The sequence below is a fragment of the Centroberyx gerrardi genome, chromosome 18 (assembly GCF_048128805.1).
Source record: "Centroberyx gerrardi isolate f3 chromosome 18, fCenGer3.hap1.cur.20231027, whole genome shotgun sequence".
Taxonomy (NCBI): domain Eukaryota; kingdom Metazoa; phylum Chordata; class Actinopteri; order Beryciformes; family Berycidae; genus Centroberyx; species Centroberyx gerrardi.
The window spans coordinates 15,406,897-15,429,327 of NC_136014.1; the positions used below are offsets into that span (position 1 = coordinate 15,406,897).

At 42.6% G+C, this 22,431-nt stretch overlaps 1 protein-coding gene across 1 annotated transcript; it reads right to left on the reverse strand.

Annotated features, from left to right (window-relative positions):
- Nucleotides 1–662: 662 nt before the first annotated feature.
- Nucleotides 663–22,343, reverse strand: coq8aa (coenzyme Q8A, genome duplicate a). The gene is made up of 18 exons (XM_071903709.2): nt 22,257–22,343; nt 22,104–22,158; nt 17,206–17,305; nt 16,619–16,701; nt 16,230–16,495; nt 15,927–16,128; nt 15,752–15,818; nt 11,895–11,969; nt 10,437–10,565; nt 8,025–8,110; nt 7,640–7,780; nt 6,937–7,018; nt 6,541–6,634; nt 5,466–5,607; nt 4,908–5,015; nt 4,667–4,732; nt 3,835–3,921; nt 663–3,178 (listed from the first exon to the last, which is right to left on the reverse strand). Exons 3-18 carry the CDS (start codon nt 17,297–17,299, stop codon nt 2,882–2,884), a joined length of 2,019 nt encoding a protein of 672 aa, XP_071759810.1. The 5' UTR covers nt 17,300–17,305; nt 22,104–22,158; nt 22,257–22,343; the 3' UTR covers nt 663–2,881.
- Nucleotides 22,344–22,431: the final 88 nt, after the last annotated feature.

Below are 22,431 nucleotides of genomic sequence, written 5' to 3' on the forward strand. Positions count from 1 at the left end.
TTATCTGTTAGCCATATGTGTGAAAATACAACAGCGCCATGTAGTGGACAATGAGGTGCATCACAACACAATGTGAGAAATCGCTAAATGATGAAAGATAAATATGGTTTATTGGAAAACTTGTCTGTATTTGCCACAGAAAGACAAAGTAATAGGGAGAGAGAATGAAAGAGAGAGGGGAAGGGCAGGGGTGTGGGTGTGTGTGTGTGTGCAAGTGTGTCTATGCACATGCATGCCTGTGCTTGTGTACTGACATGATTTAATCGTCTGTATATTTGTGTGCACGTGTGTGTATTTTGTGAATATTTGTGTGTGTGTGTGTGTCTGTGGGCATGCCTACTCCCCAGGCTCTTCGCCAGCTCCTCCACCCAGGCCAAGTATTACTATATAAGGAAGACTTTCTCTGTCTCTGTTTTCACTGTATCCTTTTCTCTCCCAAATCCCCGATATGCTTTGCCTTCCTCTCCTCCCTCCTTCCCCTCCCTCCCTTTGGCTGTGAAGTGGCATAATTGCTGTGACGTCCAAGTTCACACTGTCGAAGGGCATTTTCAATCAAACCGCATGAATAGTTGAAGAGCTACAGTCCTTTTTGTAAATGGACTAAAAATATTGAAACCGCACCAACACAGAAACAACACACACAAAACCACGCATGACGAGTGTAGAATCAAATATTTAATCTTTCCATACAATATGTTTATCACAACTTTCGGTAAGAACGCATTTTGATTAGAAAATTTAAACCATCTCATCATTGACTCTTGATATGAAATATAAAGGAGAGATTTATAGCCAAACAGCCTTCCACTAGAGCGTACAGGCACCTTGTTTTCAGATTCACACAACAGACCATTAAAATCATATTCACACAGCAGACAACTGTCATAACCACACACTCAACCAGGTGCTGACTTCGCAGCCAACGTGGCGAGAGGAACCATTTCTGACTCCTGGATGCAAGGCGAGCGCACCAGCCGGGCGTGTGTGATATGAAGATGAGCCTCCTCCATCCTCATCTCTCATAAATATTCATGACGGAGCGCAGGCCCAGGGTTGATGTGGGCTGCGCTCCCTTTCTCTGTCAGATCTGATCCTCTCGCTACCGTCTAAACAGGGAGAAACATTGAATCGATGTGGTTTCATTTCTATACTACTTTTTCCAACTCCCTGCCGATAGTTTTCTGCCATAGAGAAATAACAGGCTTTTGTACTAGAGGGATGCCATCTTGGCTCCGTCGGCAGCCATGTTGGAGCAGCGCTTACAGTCAGTAAATGGAAAGTGTAACTCAGCGGATGGAAAAATAAGACGAAATTAGCATCATGTCTGGCAGACACAATTCTAAATTATGATGTTGACATTTTTATAGGAAATTACTGATAATCGACATATCAGTGTCTGAAGTTGAAGCTCTAATACGTCAAACAGGAGATAAAAATGGCCTCCATCGAGACTAACAGCCATGAGAAGGTGAGATCTGGGCCACAGAGCGGCAGGGTGGCATAGTGATTAGGGAGACAACCCTTGAACCAGATGACGCAGGTTCAAAACCCCATGTCAGCAAGCAGCCACCCTGCTGACGAGTCCTTGAGCAAGACACTGAATCCCTACCAGCTCCAGAGCTCCTGCTCTGTAGCTGAAACTGACCTCTGACCTCCCTGTGGATGAGGGCAAGTGAAAAGAGAAATTCCCTACATTGATCAATCAAGTATAACATTATCAAAGACAATATAAGTCCATGTGGTTTCTCCCTTTTTAGACAGCCATGGCAATATCAGATCTGTGCCAGATGAGACTTAAAAGTCAGATCTGTTCCTGTGTAAATGCAGCCACATTCTAGTGTGCAGCCATTCCTAATTAACAGCTAATTAACCTGAACTTGATCACTTGGCAGCATCGCTATGACATCAACACTGAATCTGCTTTAAGCAAATATTCCATTTAGTACAATGAGCCGTTTGTCCTTATCAAAACTGTTACATTACATTATTTGCCTGGATTTAGACATTTTTCATGTCTAGACATTAAACAAAGTTTCCTTGACAACAGTGTTAGAAGGAAGTTTGGCAACCATGGGAAAAGCAATAGGAGCAGAATTCTCTTTAGCCGTAGCAGACATGCTGGTCCTGTTGAATGCCCGTGAAAGCCCATAAGTTGTTTACTTCCTAAACAATGACTCAAACCTCATACTTTATAGACCTTGGGTTTACAGTAAGAGTTGAGTGCTGTTCCTTAATACAATCAACTGTTTCATATCACCACCATTGACATTTCTGGCAGTTGACCAACTGGACTGTTGGCATGGTTATCAATATAATCTGAAAGAAAAACAAAACACAGCAATAAAAAAACCCACGAAAAAATAAATCAAGAATTATCTTGGAAACGTCAGAAAAGAGATAAAAAGTGCCGACCATTTTACATTCATTCTACTCCAGAACTAGATACAAGCTACACTGCTCCTCTCTCTCTCTCCCTCTCTCTTTCTCTCTCTCTTTCCTTTCACCCCCCCACCCCACCCCCCTTTTCCACAGTCTCTCCTCTCAGGGCCATATATAGGTAAGAGTTTGGCCTTTATGCAATATAGACGCTGCTCCCTCTTTCAAACTAAGAAATGGTGGCTGCAAATATCTATAAATGCCTTTCGTCACCTCTCTATAGTGCGATGCCCAAAATCGTGAAGATCAGCTGATGTACAATCACCCGTAACTTAGCAACAGCCACGGCGCAGGACTGTGGAGGCCAACGTGGCTGCCACTGAAAACTGCCATGACCAGACTCTGTCTATCTAGGGCTCTGCACCCTCACACCCCGACCTCACCACCCTCGGGCACCTTGCCGTTGGCCCCAGGAACTGTCCGTCAAATCAATCGTGGGACTGGCTTAGGCCGAGCTAGAGGGCGGCGTGCGGCCTTCCCAGTATTTCTGATACGCCGCCTGGAACATCTCATTGCAGCACAGCTTGGCGTCCAGCCGGGAACAGATGAGGAACGACCCCCCCATCTTGCGGTGGAGGGAGTACGTCTCCTCGGGGGGCGGGGTGAGGCGCTGCTTGAGCATCACAGGGATGAGGTTGTGGATCCTCTCGGTGGTGGACTGAGCGCCGAAATTAAAGGGTTCTGTGGAGGCGAAGGCCTCGCCGAGGATCATCACTGCATCCACATGGGCGTTCATCATCGCCTGGAACGAAGAGAGTAAAAAAAAGAAGACAGACACACTCAGTGGCCAATTCATTACAAATACCACCCTGTTCACCAAAATGGATCACTCCTACAAACAGTGAAGGTATACTTGCTGTGGAAAGACATTTTGGAAGGTTCTTACAGACAAAAATGTCTGTTTGCAGAAAAAAACAAAGCCTCGCAATGGTTGAGTTGCGTTGTGTGAAAGAGTCTCCATTTCCTTTTCCGGTTCATGGCCTTCGTTTACACCTCACTGCTAACATCTTGTGGTCTTCAAAATGAATTGTTTCAAGGCTTTCTGCGCTCATTATAAAAAATCTGCACCTTTATGACCGATCAAACCAATCTGCAACTTTATGACCGATCAAACCAATCTGCAACTTTATGACCGATCAAACTGAACTGCAATTTTATGACCGATCATATTCCCTCAGCTGCCTTTGTGGCTCTTTCACGACAACCACTGTTGTGTAAATACAGCAACAGTACGAAGCCGCAGTGAGTATACACAAACTTATATGCGGCGGTGTGTTTGACTGTGTTTCCATTGCAGGCAAGTTAAATTTCACTGTAAGGATACCAGCAGCTTAAGTCACAAGGCCATGGTTTGCAATCTAAAGCAGACAGACAGATAAATAGACAGACAGATATTACCTTGGACTCGTATCCAGTGAGGAACTTCATCTCAATAGATTTCCTCAGAACTCCGTCTCTGTTGCCCTCGGCACCTGAACGAATGATCTGCAAACACAAATTGATCAGCTGCATTATTAATGCTGCCACCATCACTTCTCTCTCTCCCCATCTCTCAGATATATGCATTTTAAACCCTTATCCAGAATTTAATTTGCCATACTTTGATGAATTTTCACATAGATTCTGACTTGTAGATGGGATAGTAAATAAGCTTGTCGCAACTTTCATGACTCATTGCAAATCAAAATAAAGAACTGTTTTAAAACAAAAAATGTCTCCAATGCAACAAATCAAAACATAAACAGTAGTGGGGGTCACAGCGTTTCAACAGTAATTATATACAGTAATTACAGTTGTCCAAGAATCTGTATGTGAATTACTGATAGAAATATACTGTCAGTTTTACAATGAGATTTTTCAAATTGATAAAGATGTCAGAGGCCAGGAGTGGGGGTCAGCAGGCAGGATGAGGGGTGGGCATGTATGTCTTTGTGGTTTTTCCTAATTTGCTCTGCTGCTGTTAACAATTTGACTTTTCATTTGCAACATACAGATTTCATCATTGAAACAAAAGGTTAAATGGCGTGTAATCACATGTAATGTTCATCATATGTTCATCACAGTGACGGCAAAGGTCAGACTTTAATGTAGACCTCAGTAAAACTGGTCAAATCCTCCAGTGGTAAGTGGCAAGATAAGTATTCATATAATGAATAATTATTTTTCACTATATAACATGATAATATAGTACTAATAAAATATGTTAAAATAAAGCTGACTATAGTCTCACCTCTATGTAGAGATCAGTGAAACTTTGATCAAATCCTCTGGTGGCTCCAAAGTCCAACAGCGCCACCTAGAGGGACAGGAACCAATAATTATCATTCTCATAACTCGCAAATATCATATTATCATCGTTAATGTCATTATTATTAGTAGTAGTAGTAGCACAAATATTTGTAGTAATAATGGAAGAAGTTGATACTAATAATAACTAGTAGTAGTTGTATTTTGACTGTGGACAGACTCACCTTGTGTGTGTTTGGATCATAGAAGAAGTTGGACCAGTTTGGGTCGGTCTGCATGTACCTGAACTCAAACAGCTCTCTGAGACACAACACCAAGATGTTCTCACAGATCTGACACAGAGAGAGAAAGACAAATGGATTCCACTGTCATTTATTATCATCACTCACTATGTCCTTCTTGAGGAGTTATGTTTGATTTCTGATGCCAAAATGTACATGTGTCACTGGACTGAAGTCAACTGAGAAATACAGTGGGAGAGTGGAAAGCAGAGAGAGATGGGAGGGAATGAGAGGACAAGGGAGGGGAGAAGGAAAACAGAGGGAAAGGGAACAGAGAGAGGTGCAATTCCCTTTCCTGCCAGTAGAGGCTCTCTATCTATCCATCTCTCCAGCCATTCATTGACCATTTAGGGACCAGTTCTCTCTCTCTCCCCCTCACACACACACATACACTCCTCTAAAACACACATTAACTAACACGTGTACCTCTCCAGCTAAATGAACCCATTAGTCAGCTAACTAATTATCGATCCAGCCATCTGTGTGGTTTGTCGGTGGTACCTCGTTCTTCAGCTCCTGTGTGAGGCTCTCAGCCTGGTCCAGTGGGAACCCAGAGACTAGTTCTGTGGTCAGGACATGACTGCTGCTCAGCTCCTCTATCACCTCTGGTACGTAGAAGAACGGATGGTCTTTCAACAGCTCCCTGCTCAAGATAGATGGACAGATGGATACAGAGACACAGATAGACACACGCACATACACAGGTAGATAGCTGGCCCAAACATCCTGTGTATATTTAGTTGGCTGGCAGTACAATGTTCTGACCTGTAACAAGCTCCAAGGAGAGAGCTAACTATAGACGACTAAATACGCATTTCTGTTTGTCTCTGAGTGTATGTAATGTGAATCTCTGTAGTGTGTGTGTGTGTGTGAGGGAGAGAGAGAGAGAGAGTGAGGTGGAGAGAGACAAAGCCACAGCACAGGACAGTCTGTGTGGCAACAGCCACAGGGTTATACAAGCCCTGGTTTTAAATGGGTTTTACAATGACCCCTGGTTTAAAAAAAAGGTTCTAGAATGCAGTTAGCCCCTGTTTTGTAATGTTCTAGAATGCAGTTAGCATTCTACATATATGGTTATGGTATATGGTTGTAGAATTATTTTGCTGTTAATTTATAATGCACCTTAAGTTTCCTTCATTCTGTTGGTTTCCTTTTTGCATTTTAATCATATACCATGTGTTCATATTGATACAATGTATGACATGACACATTGTATGACTGCTTTGGCAACATTGTATCCCAACAGCCATGCCAATAAAGCATATTTCAATTGAAGTGAATTGAAGTGAATTGAATTGAATTAAATGCAGTTAGGTTTGATAATGTTCTAGAATGCAGTTAGCCCCAGTTTCATAAGGTTCTAGAATGCAATTAGTCCTGGTTTTATATGGTTCTAGAATGCAGTCAGCCCTGGTTTTATACGGTTCTAGAATGCACTTAGCCCTGGTTTCATAAGGTTCTAGAATGCAGTTAACCCTGGTTTCATAAGGTTCTAGAATGCAGTTAACCCTGGTTTCATAAGGTTCTAGAATGCAGTCAGCCCTGGTTTTATAAGGTTCTAGAATGCACTACTCACCTGAATTTCTTGGCACACTGGGCTTCTCTAACATAGTCACACTCCAATGCTAGCTCTTTCCTCATTACGTCTATCAGATGCTCTGGAAACAGACCTAAAGAGAGGCATAGAGCCAGAAGCAGAAGGTGAGACAATGTAAGGCAAGTCTTAACATGGCAATAAAACACTATAGAGTGAATCTAACTGAAAGAAACAGACACAGAGGAAGACAGAGGTGTAGAGAGAGAAACAGAGCGAGACAGAGAGACATGAAAGTGCATGAGACTAAATGAGAGAAAGAGAGCAGAGTAGTAGAGAGTGTCAACATTTGTGCACGTGTGTTGTCTGTGTATGAATGAGAAGGTGAGCATGCATGTCTTTGCATGCATGTGACTGCGAGTTCCTGTGAGTGTGTACCTTCAGGAAGGGCATTGCTCATGCTCAGTACGGCCATCAGGTTGTTGACATCACTGTTGATACTCTGAGCCACACCCGGGTACTGGAGACACAGACAGAAAGGCAAACTGTTTAATTGCACTCCAACACAAAATGCGGAAAAAAGACATTATCATTTGTGTGGTGTTTGTGTTCGTAATCTCACATGAATATACCATCTTCCCTTTGAGTCATGTTTCTGAATCATCCAACAAAGCAATTATCTCAAATATATCTATATAATCTGATTACAATTTTCTCTGGGAATGCAGTTATTTTTCTAATTTTCTAATGAGATTATCATAACACCATTACATGTAATCACTTACTGCCAATCCCTGATGAACTCTACAAACATCTGTTTTAAACAATTAAGGCCACACTTGCACAGATAATCTCTATTTGGCTCAGGTCTGTTTGTCTCATGGCTGCCTGAACAGCGAGAAACCACATGAATCTGATTTTTAACTCTGTGTGACTCAGATCTGATCTGTAAACAGAAAATCTGTAAACAGATCAGAGAAATGTGGTGGTTTCCCCCTGAGTGTGTGTGTGTGTTTGTGAGAGAGAGACAAAGTTGAAGAAAGGGAGTGAATAGTGTGAGCGACAAGTGTTTACACTAACAATATGAGAATGTACAGTATACACACGTACACACACACACACACACACGCACACAGCCTACCTGTATTTTCATGGCCACCTCCCTGCCGTCCTTCATCTTAGCCAGGTGAACTTGGCCGATGGACGCTGCTGCAAACGGACGCTCCTCAAACGACTCCAGCTTGTCTCTCCAGTTAGGACCCAAGTCATTGTTCAAGGCTTTCTATAGACAGACACACACATGAACACAAGCGTGGACATACATGCACACACACACACACAGACACACACAACACATGAATGTTGACATATTCTATTACAGCAATTTTTGTAAATCACTCTTATAGGATTACACGATTCAGCCGATTCAGGAAGTTTTTCTTCCAAATTCAAATACTGAACTTATTTTTCCATGAGAAGGGCGTCATAATGTCATAAGAGAAGAGAAGAGAAAGGGAGAATCTTACCATCATTTGTTTAATTGGCATGAAGTCGGCACTCTGTCTCACTCGCTCAAAGATCTTGGCTAATTGAGGGTTGATAAACGCATCATCTGAAACACAGAAACACAGCTGGGTTTGTCTCCACAGGGCAGCAGGGCAGGGCGAAGGCAGCATGGCTGAAACATTGGTATGAGTATTAAACCTGTCTTTATGGAGCTGTTGTGTTTTCCTTTTCTATAGACATACATCACACATGGATTTATGTGAGAGTGAAAGTACAATGGCAGCTAAAGGAGAACTAATTATTTCCCCTTCAATTAAGTCTAGTAACATAACAAAATACACTTTGAAATGAGAAGTTATTACTGACCTGCTCTACACACATTAATATAAAAGTTCTCCATGAGGACATTCATTATCACGATTATGAGTGCAGCAGTGATGTAGCTGAGAACAATGTGCTGCCACGTACTATTAGCATCTCTGAAATGCCCATAAACAGCATAATGAACACCCTTAAGGGTATTATGGTGTTTACACAACAGTTCATTTGTACTGCCTGAGAAATTTTCTTCAAAATAGTGTACATACATAGGAGAAAAATATAAGAAAATGCATCAATCAACTCTCTGGGTACCACAACGGTTACGGTTAGTAAAGCAAATCATTTCATTTTTCAAAAAGCACAGCGGCTGTAAACGTGCTTGATGGGAATTATCAGCACAATTGGATCAAATCTCTGATGGATCACATTGCTTAGGCAAAATTAACAGTTGCAAGAGAAATATTTCTTCTTTCTTTCCGTCCTTCCTTTCTTCCTTCCTTCTGCACTTGTGCACATGGCAAACCTAAATGACAGCTTGGACACAGTTTTCCATCTAAAAGGAGGTTAATTAACAGAATTTGAGTTAAACCAGACATGAGCATGAGAACTTGCAGTGAAAAGTACTGCCATAACAGCCTGAAGCCAGAGCCATCAGTCTAAAAGATTCCCACTGTAATCACTGAGATCTCAACAGTTTCCAATGCATCATGATACAGTAGAATGTTAATTCAACATTACAATGCAAAGCTAATACTGACCAACCAGCAAGCTGAATTTCGGCTGATATTGCTAATGATATAGGAAGTAAAAACTGTTTCACTTGAGTCTTAAAACAGTTTTAAACCCCTCACTGATGAAAGGCTCCACTCAAAGGTACAGTGTTTGGACTCAGAAGCATTCGGCCTATTTAGAACGGCACTGGGAGCATTCGGCCTACGCAGAACAGAAGTTACTTGCTATGTGAGATGAACGTCAGCAGTGGGCATAAAGGAATCTTCCGCTGATTTTGACCTTCAGGGTTAATTTGACTCCCTCACAGCTGAGTGGGAACACTGAGACACGACTGAAGAAGTGTCTCTTTCAACCTTTTTGTCTGTCTCTTCTGTTATCTCTATCTCCCCTCCTCCCCTATCTCTCTCTGTGAAGAGCAGAGTGGCGGCAGCAGCAGAGTGGTGTGTGTCTGTGTGTGTGTGTGTGTGTGTGTGTCTGCAGCATTGGCACAGATTTACAATCTCTTAGATGATGAAGGGCTTATTCTTAAATCAGACTAAAAGGAGAGTTTGGCCCTCTAAAGCTGGACACACACACACACACACACACACAAAATCCACTGAGCTGTTAGCCTGGTTAGCAAACTTAAGTCAGCCTATCTCCTGTTCTTGTACTATCATACCTGAAATTCTGCATAGACAGCTTTTCTATTTTGTATTTACTGCACTGTACTGCAGAGAATTCACCATAACTGTGTCAGTAGACCTTTCACATGCATGCCAAAGGACAAAGGTCACCAGCCAAGGTCAGGCTAGAGGGAAACAGTGATAAACAAAATTAATGAGGTGTTTACTGCCGTTACCCGACCCGACAACCAGCCCTATGCCAGGATTTTTACTGCTGGTGTCCTTTACCTCAGTCTGTGCTACGATGTGTGTATGAACACAAACCAGAAACAACTTAATTTACATTGTAACTTACTCACAGCTGAGCCCATGTGTGTTTATGTGTGTGTGTTAACCCTAAAGGTTGTAACGTGCCAATGTTCATGTTACAACCTTAACTGTCAGGTTACCATGGGTCGACACACACACACACACACACACACACACACACACAGTGTAAAACTAGCTGGTTTTAGCTGAGTTCTCTCTTCCTCTCTCTCCTCTGTCCCTCCATCTCTCTCTCCCTCATGCCACCCATCCGTTCCTCCCACTCTTTCTTTCGTTCTTTCCACCTTCACTCTCATCCCTCTGCTTTTCTCTCCTCTCCCTCCCTCCCTATCTCTCCCCCTTTCTTTTATCTCCATCTCTCTACCCATCCAACCGACCACTCCCACCCTTTGTCTGCCTCACTGTCGTCATCTTCTTCTTCTGTGTGTGTGTGTGTCTGTCTCTCACCTTGTATGCTGAGCATCTGTCCCAGTTTTAGTGCGGCTCCTCTGACTTTACACAGCGTTCTGACGATCCGTTCGGCGTTGGCCTCGGACAGGAAGGGGCTGGAGTCCAGAACCGCCTTCTTATTTTCACCTAAAGGAGCAGAGAGCGTAGAGCGTATTGATTAAAACACAAGAGTTTGGTTTAGCAGCAATGTTTCAAAATCAATCTTTACAGCCAATGTATTCTCTTTAGAGCACACTTGTATTGGAACGTATTATTTATGTACACGTAAAGTCATTGTTGGTCAATGAAAATGAATGGTATCATATTTTTCTGTTTAGGACACAAAGGTGTGTGCACAGTATGTGTGTGTGCATGAGTATGTATGTGTATTTGCATGTATGTGTGTGTGTGTGTGTTTGTGTGTATATGTGTCAGTAGGTCGTCAGGCAGTCTGGTGTGTCTGCTGTTGCTTTCAGAGGCTTTAACAGAGATTTACCACACACACACACACACACATACACTTACAAGCCAGTTCGATTGCAGCGTTTCTGCTTGGATTAAGTCACGCCCACACACAACACACATAGACACACACAGACGCACAAGCACCACAGATTTACTAGATTTACTCGTTTGCTCTGTCACAGCTTAGCTCTGATTTTGGATTAACAGGCTCGCACTGCAGAGCAGGAATGTCTCTTTAGGTGGCAGGCTGGTGAGGGAGGCGGCCTCATCGCTGAAAGCTTTCTGGCTCAGTCCCCGGTACCAACAGCGCCCTGTACTGCCAAAGTGCCCCCGAGGAAAGGCATGCACCCCCTTCATCTAACAACCGACATGCAACAACATGGTCCAAGGAAACTAGCTTACATTAGCTAAGTACAATGGTACAACGCAATCTGAGTAACATGGTGGTGTAACTGGTGTATACAGGTCTCAGTATCCCGGATAATAACGGCATAGCCCAGCTATCACATTTGGATCATAATATATATAATAATAATAATATATATATAATATGTGGTCATAATTCCAACATGAAAGTGGAATACTTGCAATACCAGAATACTGATATATATACTGTATACTCATTGTATTGCTTTGCTGGAACAACCTGTTGTATGGTTTAACATACAGAGCCGTGGATCGACAGAGTTTTGCCACTGAAGTTCTTAAAGGATAATGCCAGTGGAATTTTACTTTCCTATCCCCATTAATGTCCATGAAAAGTCTAAATCCACTGATGTATTTGCCACAGTCAGAAGCTCCTCCCGTCTGTTCTACTGCCTGATCTCCCAGAAGTCAGAGGCTCCCAATGTTTTCATAAATACACTAAAAACAGCTCACAGAGACATACTGCTGCCTTGACAGACGTAATCCATCATGCTGAACAGCAGGTGCGCTGCAGTTTTTTCTAACTTCATTGCAAGCAATCTGGAGAAGTATGTGAGCAGGTGTGCGTGTTTGTGTGTGTGTTACCTGCTGCGTCACTGGATCTGATGCTCTTCTTGGCGACTTCTGCCAATGCTCCAATACCCAACCCCACAGCTAGACCTGGTACAGACACACAGACAGACAGACAGACAGACACGTCAAAATAATTATAATGGGTCGGCTTATTTTAAGGACATACACAGATATCATAACAATATACACAGTATGTAATAGAATAGAGAAAGTTAAAATTGTAAACAATGTCACACAAACACAAAAGTTGAATGGGACTTGCTCATCATACATACAAACACACACACACACACCAATTGACAGATGTAAAAGCAATCAGAGTCATACACATTACAAGCAAACAGAGAATCCAATTAGTGACCAACAAGTCAGCATTTTAAATTCTTTCTTACCCTAACATATACAATTTATTTTAATTCTGATTAATAAAGGAAATGCTTTATCAGATAAATCGGAGAAAGAAAAACAAAGAAGCACAGGTTTGTTTGTCTGCCTGTAAGAGTGTTCCTCCTCTTTGCCTTACATAACTCAGCATTACATAATCGGTTAGTCAGCTCGTCTCTGAAGCGGCAACTTTGAGATACAGCAGTAGAGGGACAGACCAGGACAGAGTGTGTATGAGTATCTTGTGTATGAGCTGACTCAGTGTGTTTCTTAATTGGTCAACAACCTGTCAACACCTTTCTTTCTAAACACTCTGCTGGAGGCAGGTTGGCCTCCGAGGTGGGGGGGCTGTACCCCAACCTATCTGAGAAAGTGTAATAGTGTAGGAGGCTTTGTGTGTGTGTGTGTGTGTGTGTGTGTGTGTACCTTATTTAAATTGGTAAAAAGAGTAATTATCTTATTCTTTTCCCCCTAACCCTCTCTCTACTTGAATGCACACTTAATGCATGGTAGTTTAGTTTGGAACATTAGAGTATAACCATAATTTGAGCTTGCGCACATGCACACGTACGTACACAAAGCAGACAACCCAGCAGCTCAGCGTCATGCCATTGATATGTGTGTATCTGTATGTATATATGTGTGTGTGTGTGTGTGGCCAGAAACAGGATATCTGGTCAAAAACCTGATCTCAACGTGAGCCGGCGGGCTGCGCAGCTCCCAGCCAAGCAGAGGACTCAGCGTTTCCCGCAGAAATTTGTCAGACCGAGCACGGCTGTCTATCATTTACCATGCAAGACAGTGTTGATGTAATGGCTGTTACACAATAGTGTGTTGTTGTACGACAAGCTTTAAAAGATAACTCCCATTCCTTCATTTGATATTCAGAGCCAGATAAACAGGAATGCACGGTTTGGTTCCCACACAAACGTCAGCAAGATCTAGCCAGCTGTGAAGGCAGCGATAGGCAGGGCAACTAGTGTGCAACTGTTGGCAACAAGGAGTCACCTGGGCAATGTTGCTTTAATCGCTAAGGAACATGTTGTTGCCAGGAAGTATTTGAATAGATTTTTAACAATGTGAATCATGTTGCCGACCTACATTGCTCCAAAAACCACCTCCTTTATCTCCTCTCATGACCATGCTGCTCCCTCTTGAACGACAAACAGAACAACTTGTCCGACGTTGTAACCGTGCCAGTTAAGGCTGAAGGAGAGTGAAGGACAGACTGAGCTGTCAACAACTCCCTCACGTTCCTCCACCTCCTCCCCGACCCGCCACCTTCTCACCGTTACCGCTGTCAACATGCCGTACCGACTTATCTCTGTCCTTTACTTTAATAGTTGCCCGTATGACTCCTGTTTGTTCAGTATTAGCTGTGGCTAAATTTTGCTGCGTGTGTTTGTGCGGCAGTCCAGTTTGACTCAGCGGAGACACCGTTCTGGGATCTGACTTTTGCATGGTTTACATTCCCGCTCACCGTGTCTCTGTTTTCCTCTAGCTCCTCTGTCTCCCTTCACTCCACCTGTTAACTCATCCATCATACTTCAGTCGATGTGAAGCTACAAGCTGCTGATCTTACAAGCTCTGATCCGTCATGTTGGCCTCGTATCTAAACGGCATCTTAGGCTGGAAGAGAGCATTTCACTATGCGTGCACGCACATTTTATCTTTTGAATAAGCTTAACCAGCATCCTGTCTAGATAAGAGTTTAACGCTACAACAGCCGAGGGTCTATAACTGCCTTAAACTGCCAACAGGTCAGTTTTATTCTCTGGATATGTATAGATTTATAGATTATGTATAGATATAGATTTCTAGCATTCATTGACACAAAAATCTGACCAAAAAAATCACAATTGTTATTATTGCTACAATTGTTTTTTGAAGGTTCTGTTATATATTTATTAATTGAATTTCACATAAAAGATTCTTTATTTTGTTTGTTTTAACTCCCTTTTAGATTTAATTGTATATCTGATTTGGGGCAATATAGCAGTTTAAATATACAGTATATTTATATGTGTGTGTGTGTGTATGTGTGTTTACATACCCACACAGTTCATTACAGGTGATTGGCTGAGAGACTAGGCCACATGGTCAAACAGAAGATTAACCTACACAAAGTAATCTGGCTGCAGTGCAAACACACAGACACACACACACACACACACACACACACTTTAATGCAACTAAAGCTGACATGGCCTTGCACGGTCTCTCCCTCTGTGTTGGTGTCTCACTCACTGTAACTGTCAGTCTGTGGCTGACTGTGTGTGTGTGTGTGTGTGTGTGTGTTCGTTTCTGTCTTTTTATCTCTACAGAAACAGGTCTACTGATAAAGGGTGCATAAGCTTTGCCAGATTTTAAGTGTTTGTTAAAAGTACAACTCCAGCAACTGACACTGGGTAAACACCCATAAACGTTAATTTGGTTCCTGTGTGTTGTGTTTCTCTTCTTTCCTTCTAAATCAATGCTTTTGGGGGGGTTTGTATGCATTTATATCCGTCTGTAAGTATGTATTTAGTGGCGCTGTTTTGACATTAATCAATGTACAGACCTTGGTAAGGGTCTGTAATGACATAACAAGACAGACTGCTTTGAACTCAATGGCCCCAGCTTTGACGTGGTGGGAGGTCAGAACTGGACTGAGGATTATAAGGTTAAATCAAGGACATGGATAATACTGTTGAGCAAACTGGGGGATTCAGTATTAAAAATCGCCTAATGAGAGTTCAATGCCACAAGCAGTAATGGGCAGCCAATCATTTACACCATTAGATATTGTGAAGAATTAAAGGAGGTAAATAATGTAATTCGAACTTGAAATCAGAGATGCAGCCAAGTTTCCTGAGGGATTTGTCTCAGTTGTTACAATGTGAATGGAGGCTCAGGGGAGAAGAAAGAAAGAAAGACGGGCTTGTGCCATCTGCTCCTTGGGGCAATGAGGTCTGCAGTTTTAGCTCGTGGCGATAGGCTAAAATAATGAAAAAAAAAATTTGTAACCTTGTGACGTCATGAGGCTAACCAGGGAGAAACCACATAGTGTCTGATTTTCTCCTGTTTAGATAACCATGGGAGAAAAATCCGAACTGTAACAGAGGTGAAAAGCTGATTTTTGGCCCTAATGCCTCCTGAGAGATACATAGAGTGAGAGAGTGAGAGAGAGAGACATTACCACTGAATAAAGAACTAGATGGCTGGAGTTTTACTTTACCAATATTAACTTTGTTTAGGGTAACGAGTTCAACTAGGGGCGATCTGGCCCATATACTAAAAATAAGGGTCACACAGTGCTTGCTTTTATTGTTTTTTCCTGAAAGATTAGAGTAATGTGATTATAAAATATATATATCTAGAACCACAGACAGACCACATACTTACAGAGTTACAGACAGGCAGACAGACAGACAGACACATAGAGTTACAGATACAGACAGACAAGCAGCCAGTGAATCAGACAGAGAGACAGAAAGGTGTATTACCTCCAAAATTGGCCAGTCTGCCAAGTCGGGTCACTGGCACTTTCCTCTCTCTGGCTCTCTCACTTAACTGAAGAAGACAAAATACCAAAGATACATTTGTATGAAAATGCACAAAGGTGTGTGTGTATGTGTGTGTACGCATGTGTGTGTGTGTTTAGGAACTGAGTAACATTACCATCTGTTTGTGTGGTTTGATCTCCGCTCTCTTGCTCTGTCTGGCTTTCTCTATGTCTTCAGCCGTCAGCCCCCCCACGGTGGACGGGTCCTGATGGTAACCCCTGGTAACCAACTGCCTGACCGGGTCCTGACAGTATAGCTGACCTCGGACATGCCTGCTCAGACTGAGGCTGTAGAGACTGGGGTGTCCAAGGAAATGCCTGCCAGAAACAGAACAGAATAGAATAGAACGAGTGATATACCACATGAAACCTCCACTGTCACTCACACACACATACACACACACACACACCCTTTATACCTGTGGTCCTGGTGGTACGATCTGGTCTGCCCAGCGAACTGCTTGCTGGGATCTTTGAATCCCTCAAACAACGACTGCTTCCCATTGACGTGGCTTCCTCCCGCTGCTGCGCTGTGACTGGTCGCTCCCTCGTCACTGCTTCCTGGTTCATCTGCCGTAAAGCCCGCCCCTTCTTCCCTGAACTCTGAGGCAGCAAATCCGCTGTCATCCGTGGGAAAGTCGAACTCTGACTCTGATGAAGAGGTTTGCTGCTGGCCAGTCAGCTCCTGGAAAGAAAGACACACACAAAATGTAGTACTCATAGTAATCTTGTAATATTAAATGCATTTTCCTACCAATATTCAGAACCATCTTAATATCCTAGGCCCCCAGTGCGCACACACACACACCTGCATCTTCATCATGGCGGCACTGATGCCTTGCTCAGCGGTTGTTTGGAGGCTTTGAGCCGCTGCACCAACCACTGGAAGTCCTGGGATACAAATACCCAACAACAGTATTATTAGCTTAGGTCTTGCAGTACCTGGGAAACTCCATGATAACCAACAACGTGCCTGGAAAATAAAAATATACTGTATCCCTTTAAGGAGATACTATAACAGAGTATTTAGCCTGATATCTGCTGGGAAAGACTTGCACCTTCCAAACCCAAGAGCAAGGGTTTAATGTGACACTGTGACATTTTAAATTACAGCCTGCTATTATTTATCTGCCAGGTATTTGTCACAATGTGGGAAAAAATCCTGTATTATCAGTTATTTGTAAACTGAAAAATAGCTAGCATAGGTTTTGCTAGCATTTATTGCTACCATGCCCTCTAAACCAATGGGTAAAGCTAAGCTAGGATATCATGCAGCTAGTGGTACCCATTGATTGATGAAGAATGCTGACAAGCCATTTTAGTGAGTTCTTTAATTTTATTTTGTATTTTTGAGTGTTTTTCAATTTGGAAGACAAATGGGTGTGTTGAACCTACCTGTCCCATTGCGTACAGCGTTGGTCTGAGTCTCTGCAACCGCCTGGCTCAGCTTGGCCAAGCCTCGCATCAATAACATCATATCGCCTGCCATGATAGACTAGAGAGAGAGAGATGGAGGGAGAGAGAGAGAGAGAGAGAGAGAGAGAGAGAGAGAGAGAGAGAGAGAGAGAGAGAGAGAGACCCAAAGAGAAAAAAAAGGTAGGTATCAGCATCAAAAATACATCACCATTCATACTGACAAGGCCTGGCAGCAGAGAGAGACGGAGCGGGGGGGCAGACATACATTGACAAAAACGCAGACAGACAGAACCAAAGGTCAAATATCTAAATCAGTAACATTAACCTGCCAAGAAAGATGAGAGCAACAGAGAGACAAAGACGCACAGACAGTGGGAGAGAGGCATACAGAGAGAGAAATGAGATGTGCTGCTAACACACTTTCTGCTGCTAGCTTGCCAAACTCACACACACTCAGCTGTTACATCTCTAGATGACTTGACGGTTTGTCTAAAAATACTCATTTCCCCCGGCCTGCCCCCCTACACACACATATCCAGTTAACATATATCAGAGGAGGAACGTGGAATGTATTGCACGCATGGAAGCTATGGAAGTATGTGAATGTGGACCAGGACCAGATCTGAAAATGTCACTGCAAAGTGGGAGGAGCCAGAGTCTCTAACCCAGCACCTACTGCCCTCTCCGGATATTTCCATGCACAAGCGAGTGTGGGCGCACGTGTATTTGGGCACACAAGCTTTGGTGTCAGGCTTTGTCGACACCTCTCTATCTCTCTCTGCTATTGACAAGACCAGAAGATTATTTCTATTTAGGCCTGCCCAAAAATACTTTATTATTCTACCCCCCAACCCCCATCCCCTAAACCTAACCTAGATCTGTGTGTGTAGATGAAGATTATCGTTGTTATAACACCATACCGTTCCCTTCAATGAATCAATCAAATTTAGCTTTTTGAAACATACAATGGTACAATACAGTTATGACAAGATGCTCTAATAGCTGATTTTTTTTTTACCCTTGATCAACAAGCTATTGCTATCTCAGTTAATAACACGATTACTACTTTTTTCCACAGATTTATCTTAAATTGCAGTAACGATAATACCTGCGACTATGAGACAATGTCTAATCAGGATGATACCAAAGGGTTACTATACTACACTGTGCACAGATTTATATTTTTATTTACTTTACTGTTTTAACATGCTGCTTGTGTTTTAACTAAATCTGTTGTTTGTCTATGTATTGCAGCTTGACTGGATAGGAAGGATAATAAAGTTTACCTTACCTTACCTCTACTCTCATCTCTCCATCTATGTAACAGTACTCCCATCGCATTCCATTCTGTTACAGTCTACAGTGTGTGTGTGTGTGTGTGTGTGTGTGTGTGCTGGAATGAGTGAGTTATACTGTTTTGTGGGTGTGACGACATGCCGCAACACAGCTCCAGGCTTTGGGCCAATGGGAAAAGCTGTTGCTGCAAGAGCCGACCCAAAGTGTGTGTGCTGAAACACACGCACACAAAGTGGGTCATCCATCCTCCTTCAGGGCTTCACTACTTTCTCAGACGGTACACTGAAGACCGGCAGCGGTGGCCGTACTTTTTGACGTGGACGACAAACAGCTGCAGCCCATGGGCCAGGAATAAAAATACTGATGGACACTAATTACTTTAGAAAAGTTACTCACTAGTCACTGGCGTCTAGTTTTATGTCAGAGTGGTGTTTGTTAAGTTGCCTTGTAATATGCATGTTATCACAACATAACTCATTCAAATATAGGCATAATTATGTGCTTTGAGCTTTCATTAGGTTCAGTTTGTCAGTGTGTGTGGGCTTGATTCCCTGCAAGTTCTAAAAAACCTATTCCAGAAGGCTGGGAAGTTAGATAATTAAAGTAGTACTGAGGAGAAAAACTGAAATATGCCAACACGCAGCTGCACACAGAGCTGAAGAACGCAGTGTCAGCGGTCAGGATGACAGTTCATTTGATAATGTGAGAAAATCCGACAGGAGCTGACTGTAAATATGTCATGGTGCCACATGCATGGCTACAAGATAATCCAAATTAGCATGCATTTCTGTATTAGGATTCAGACTTGTAAACACTGGTTGAATAAATTTCACTTGCAAAATACAAGAACAGGGAGAAGTTACGGTTTATTACGAAATGTACTGAGCAACTTCCCATTTGACTGTGTGTGTGTGTGTGGCCTTTATGAATGTTCTTTGTTCCTCTGTTCTGTGTGTGTGTGTGTGTGTGGGTGTGTGTTTGCACGTGTGTATATTCCTCATCTAGCCAGAGTAAAGCAGAGCAAGGCAGAGGAGAGAAGTAAGAGGAAACAGAGGGGATGAGAGAGAGAAAGACAAAGCTGAGGGAAGAAGATACAGGAGAGAGGTGAATGGTCAGTTTATGATGCCAACAGAGAGAGAGAGAGAGAGAGAGAGAGAGAGAGAGAGAGAGAGAGAGAGAGAGAGAGAGAGAGAGAGAGAGAGAGTGATAGGTCAGTTATGATGCCAACAGAGAGAGGGAGAGAGAGAGAGAGAGAGAGAGAGAGACAGAGAGAGAGAGGGGTGAAAGGTCAGTTATGATGCCAACAGAGAGAGGGAGAGAGAGAGAGAGAGAGAGAGAGAGAGAGAGAGAGAGAGAGAGAGAGAGAGAGAGAGAGAGAGAGAGAGAGAGAGAGAGAGAGAGAGAGAGAGAGGGAGGGAGGTTGCTCCAAAGCAGCTTTGTGGACATGCAGGTTACTCATGGTATTGTAGGGCAACAACACACACACACACACACACACACACACACAGCACACCTAAGCCTCAGCTGCTGTGTAGCCTCTACTGCTGTCTCTGTCCACAGGCTGTTGACTCACTGCAGTGAAAATAGCCAGGCATGGCAGTCTATATCTGTGTGTGTGTGTGTGTGTGTGTGTGTGTGTGCGTGTGTGTGTGTGAATATTGTTCGGTCCTCCTTGTGGCTAACTGATAGCCGTCTCTAGCTGGTTATGTCTCACCTCCTCTCATTGCCCTTGACTACTGATCCTCAGCCAAAGACAGGCTGTTTCCTCTGTGTTATTGAGCAGCGGTGAACCACAACAGCAACGGCATTACCACTAACAGCAGAAAATAAAGCCAGACTTCCCACTAAAACCCAAAATAGATGAGGGTCAATTAAGAACAGTTATAGTGTTACAACCTGTACTTCAATCAGGAGAGACTAGGTTGGTAGCTGGAATGACAGTGACTGCAAGACAGCATACACATTCGTGAGTAGCGTAATGACATGGAAAATGATGTATATATACTCTCGACACTTAGATGATTGGTTCTGCGAGGAGAGGGAAAATTATGGCTTGCATGGATTGGATATTGAAAGTGAGGGAATGCGTTGTATAACGGTGATTGGATAGAGAGAAGTTTGAATTAAACGAGAGAGGGGCAGAGATATGTAGTCTTCCTGATTGAAATTACATGATACTTCACTAAAACCATAATAACAACTGTAACATGGATAGACGTTGCACTAAAACCAAAATTCCCCAAATTATTCATTCATTCACATACATAAACATGCATACATGCATACATACACAGATACATAGGCTACAGTATATACACATGTACAGGTATATATATACTGCATGTACATAGTTTAGTTAGTAGTTTATAACATTATAACTTAGTTTACCCAACTGAAGCTCATTTGAAATCCAATTCAAATCCAAAATTAAACCAATATTAAACAAACAGAAGGAAAAGTGATGATCAAAATGCATAAAGGCAAAATTATGATAACTAGTAACAAAACAACAGTCTGGCTAGTTTTCTGTGAGGTTGGAGTGTTAATCCATCTATTTGCAGACTGAATCAAAACAGGTTAGTCACTTCAATCCACATAGTTAATACTATGGGTCCAACATTATACTCATAATGTACTTAAAGGAATAGTTCACCCAAAAGTGAAAATTCTGTCAAATGATGCCAAATGAAACACAGGTGAAATTTGTTAGTCCATATAACACACAGGGAGGTTGCCAGCACAACTTCGTAGCAGCCTTCTCCAAAACAACTGATGTCAATGGGGACTTGTTCTTTAGAGTTCCACAACAAAAACAGCCAAACAATCACACTGTGAATAGAAAGACCTATACACCATTATTTGTTGCAAATCAATCAGCTGTAGTTAAGATTTTGACTAAATTATGGTGTAAAAACAGGTCTTTTTGGAACTCTGAAGAACTGGTCCCCACTGACTTCAGTTGTTTTGGAGAAGGCCGCTATGGAGTCGTGCTGGCAACCTCCCTGTGTGTTATATGGACAAACTTCACCTGTGTTTCAACTGGCATGAGGGTGAGTAGATGATGACAGAATTTTCATTTTTGGGTGAACTATTCCTTTAATGCAGTTTCATTTCATATGCATCATCATAGAATAATGTTAGATACATGTCATTTAAGATATGTGCGCAATCTAAAATCTGACATTCAGCTTGTTTGGAACTTTCCCAGTGGGCGTGCTGCCACGGGGCTTCACAATAACAAACACATGGCATGTTGTTAACTGTTAACTGCTTAAACTACTGCTGATAGGATTGATTAGGATAAAGAGGAGCAGGGTAAATATTCTGTGATATCCGTGGGACATTGGGAATATCGATGCCTTGACATGTCCGTGGTAAAGTTTGCAGAAGTAACACAGCAGCCGTAATAACGCGATAGCACGTTAGCTTCATGCTGCAAAGGATTTGACATGTTAGACCAGGTTGTAGTCGGTGTTAACGGCGAACGGGATTTACACGCGAACAACCAACAAAAACACGGATTATTATGGCTTTTCCGAGCATAATGCATATACATTTATCATTGCATTTTAGATACTGACCAGCAGTTGTCGTCCAGAGTCGCCCTTCAGTCGCTGTTTGTTTCTCCAACTCTCTCTAATGAGGTCAAAAAGAGACACAAGTCAAACCAATTTACTGTTATTCCGTTGTTGATTGCAGCGCATTCAAAAGAGTTACTTTAGCAAGACAATTACCAGCAGGTACACTTTATTTCCTGGTCGCCCTTCTGCTGCTGTCAACGTTAATCCAGTTTGTCTCTCCACCATGAGGTCAAACCTTATTTACCAACTTCACCGAGCAGCCAGAGCCGTATATTTACCCACTTTGACCGACACACACTTTCCACAGGCGTGTTAGCTCTTGGTTGGC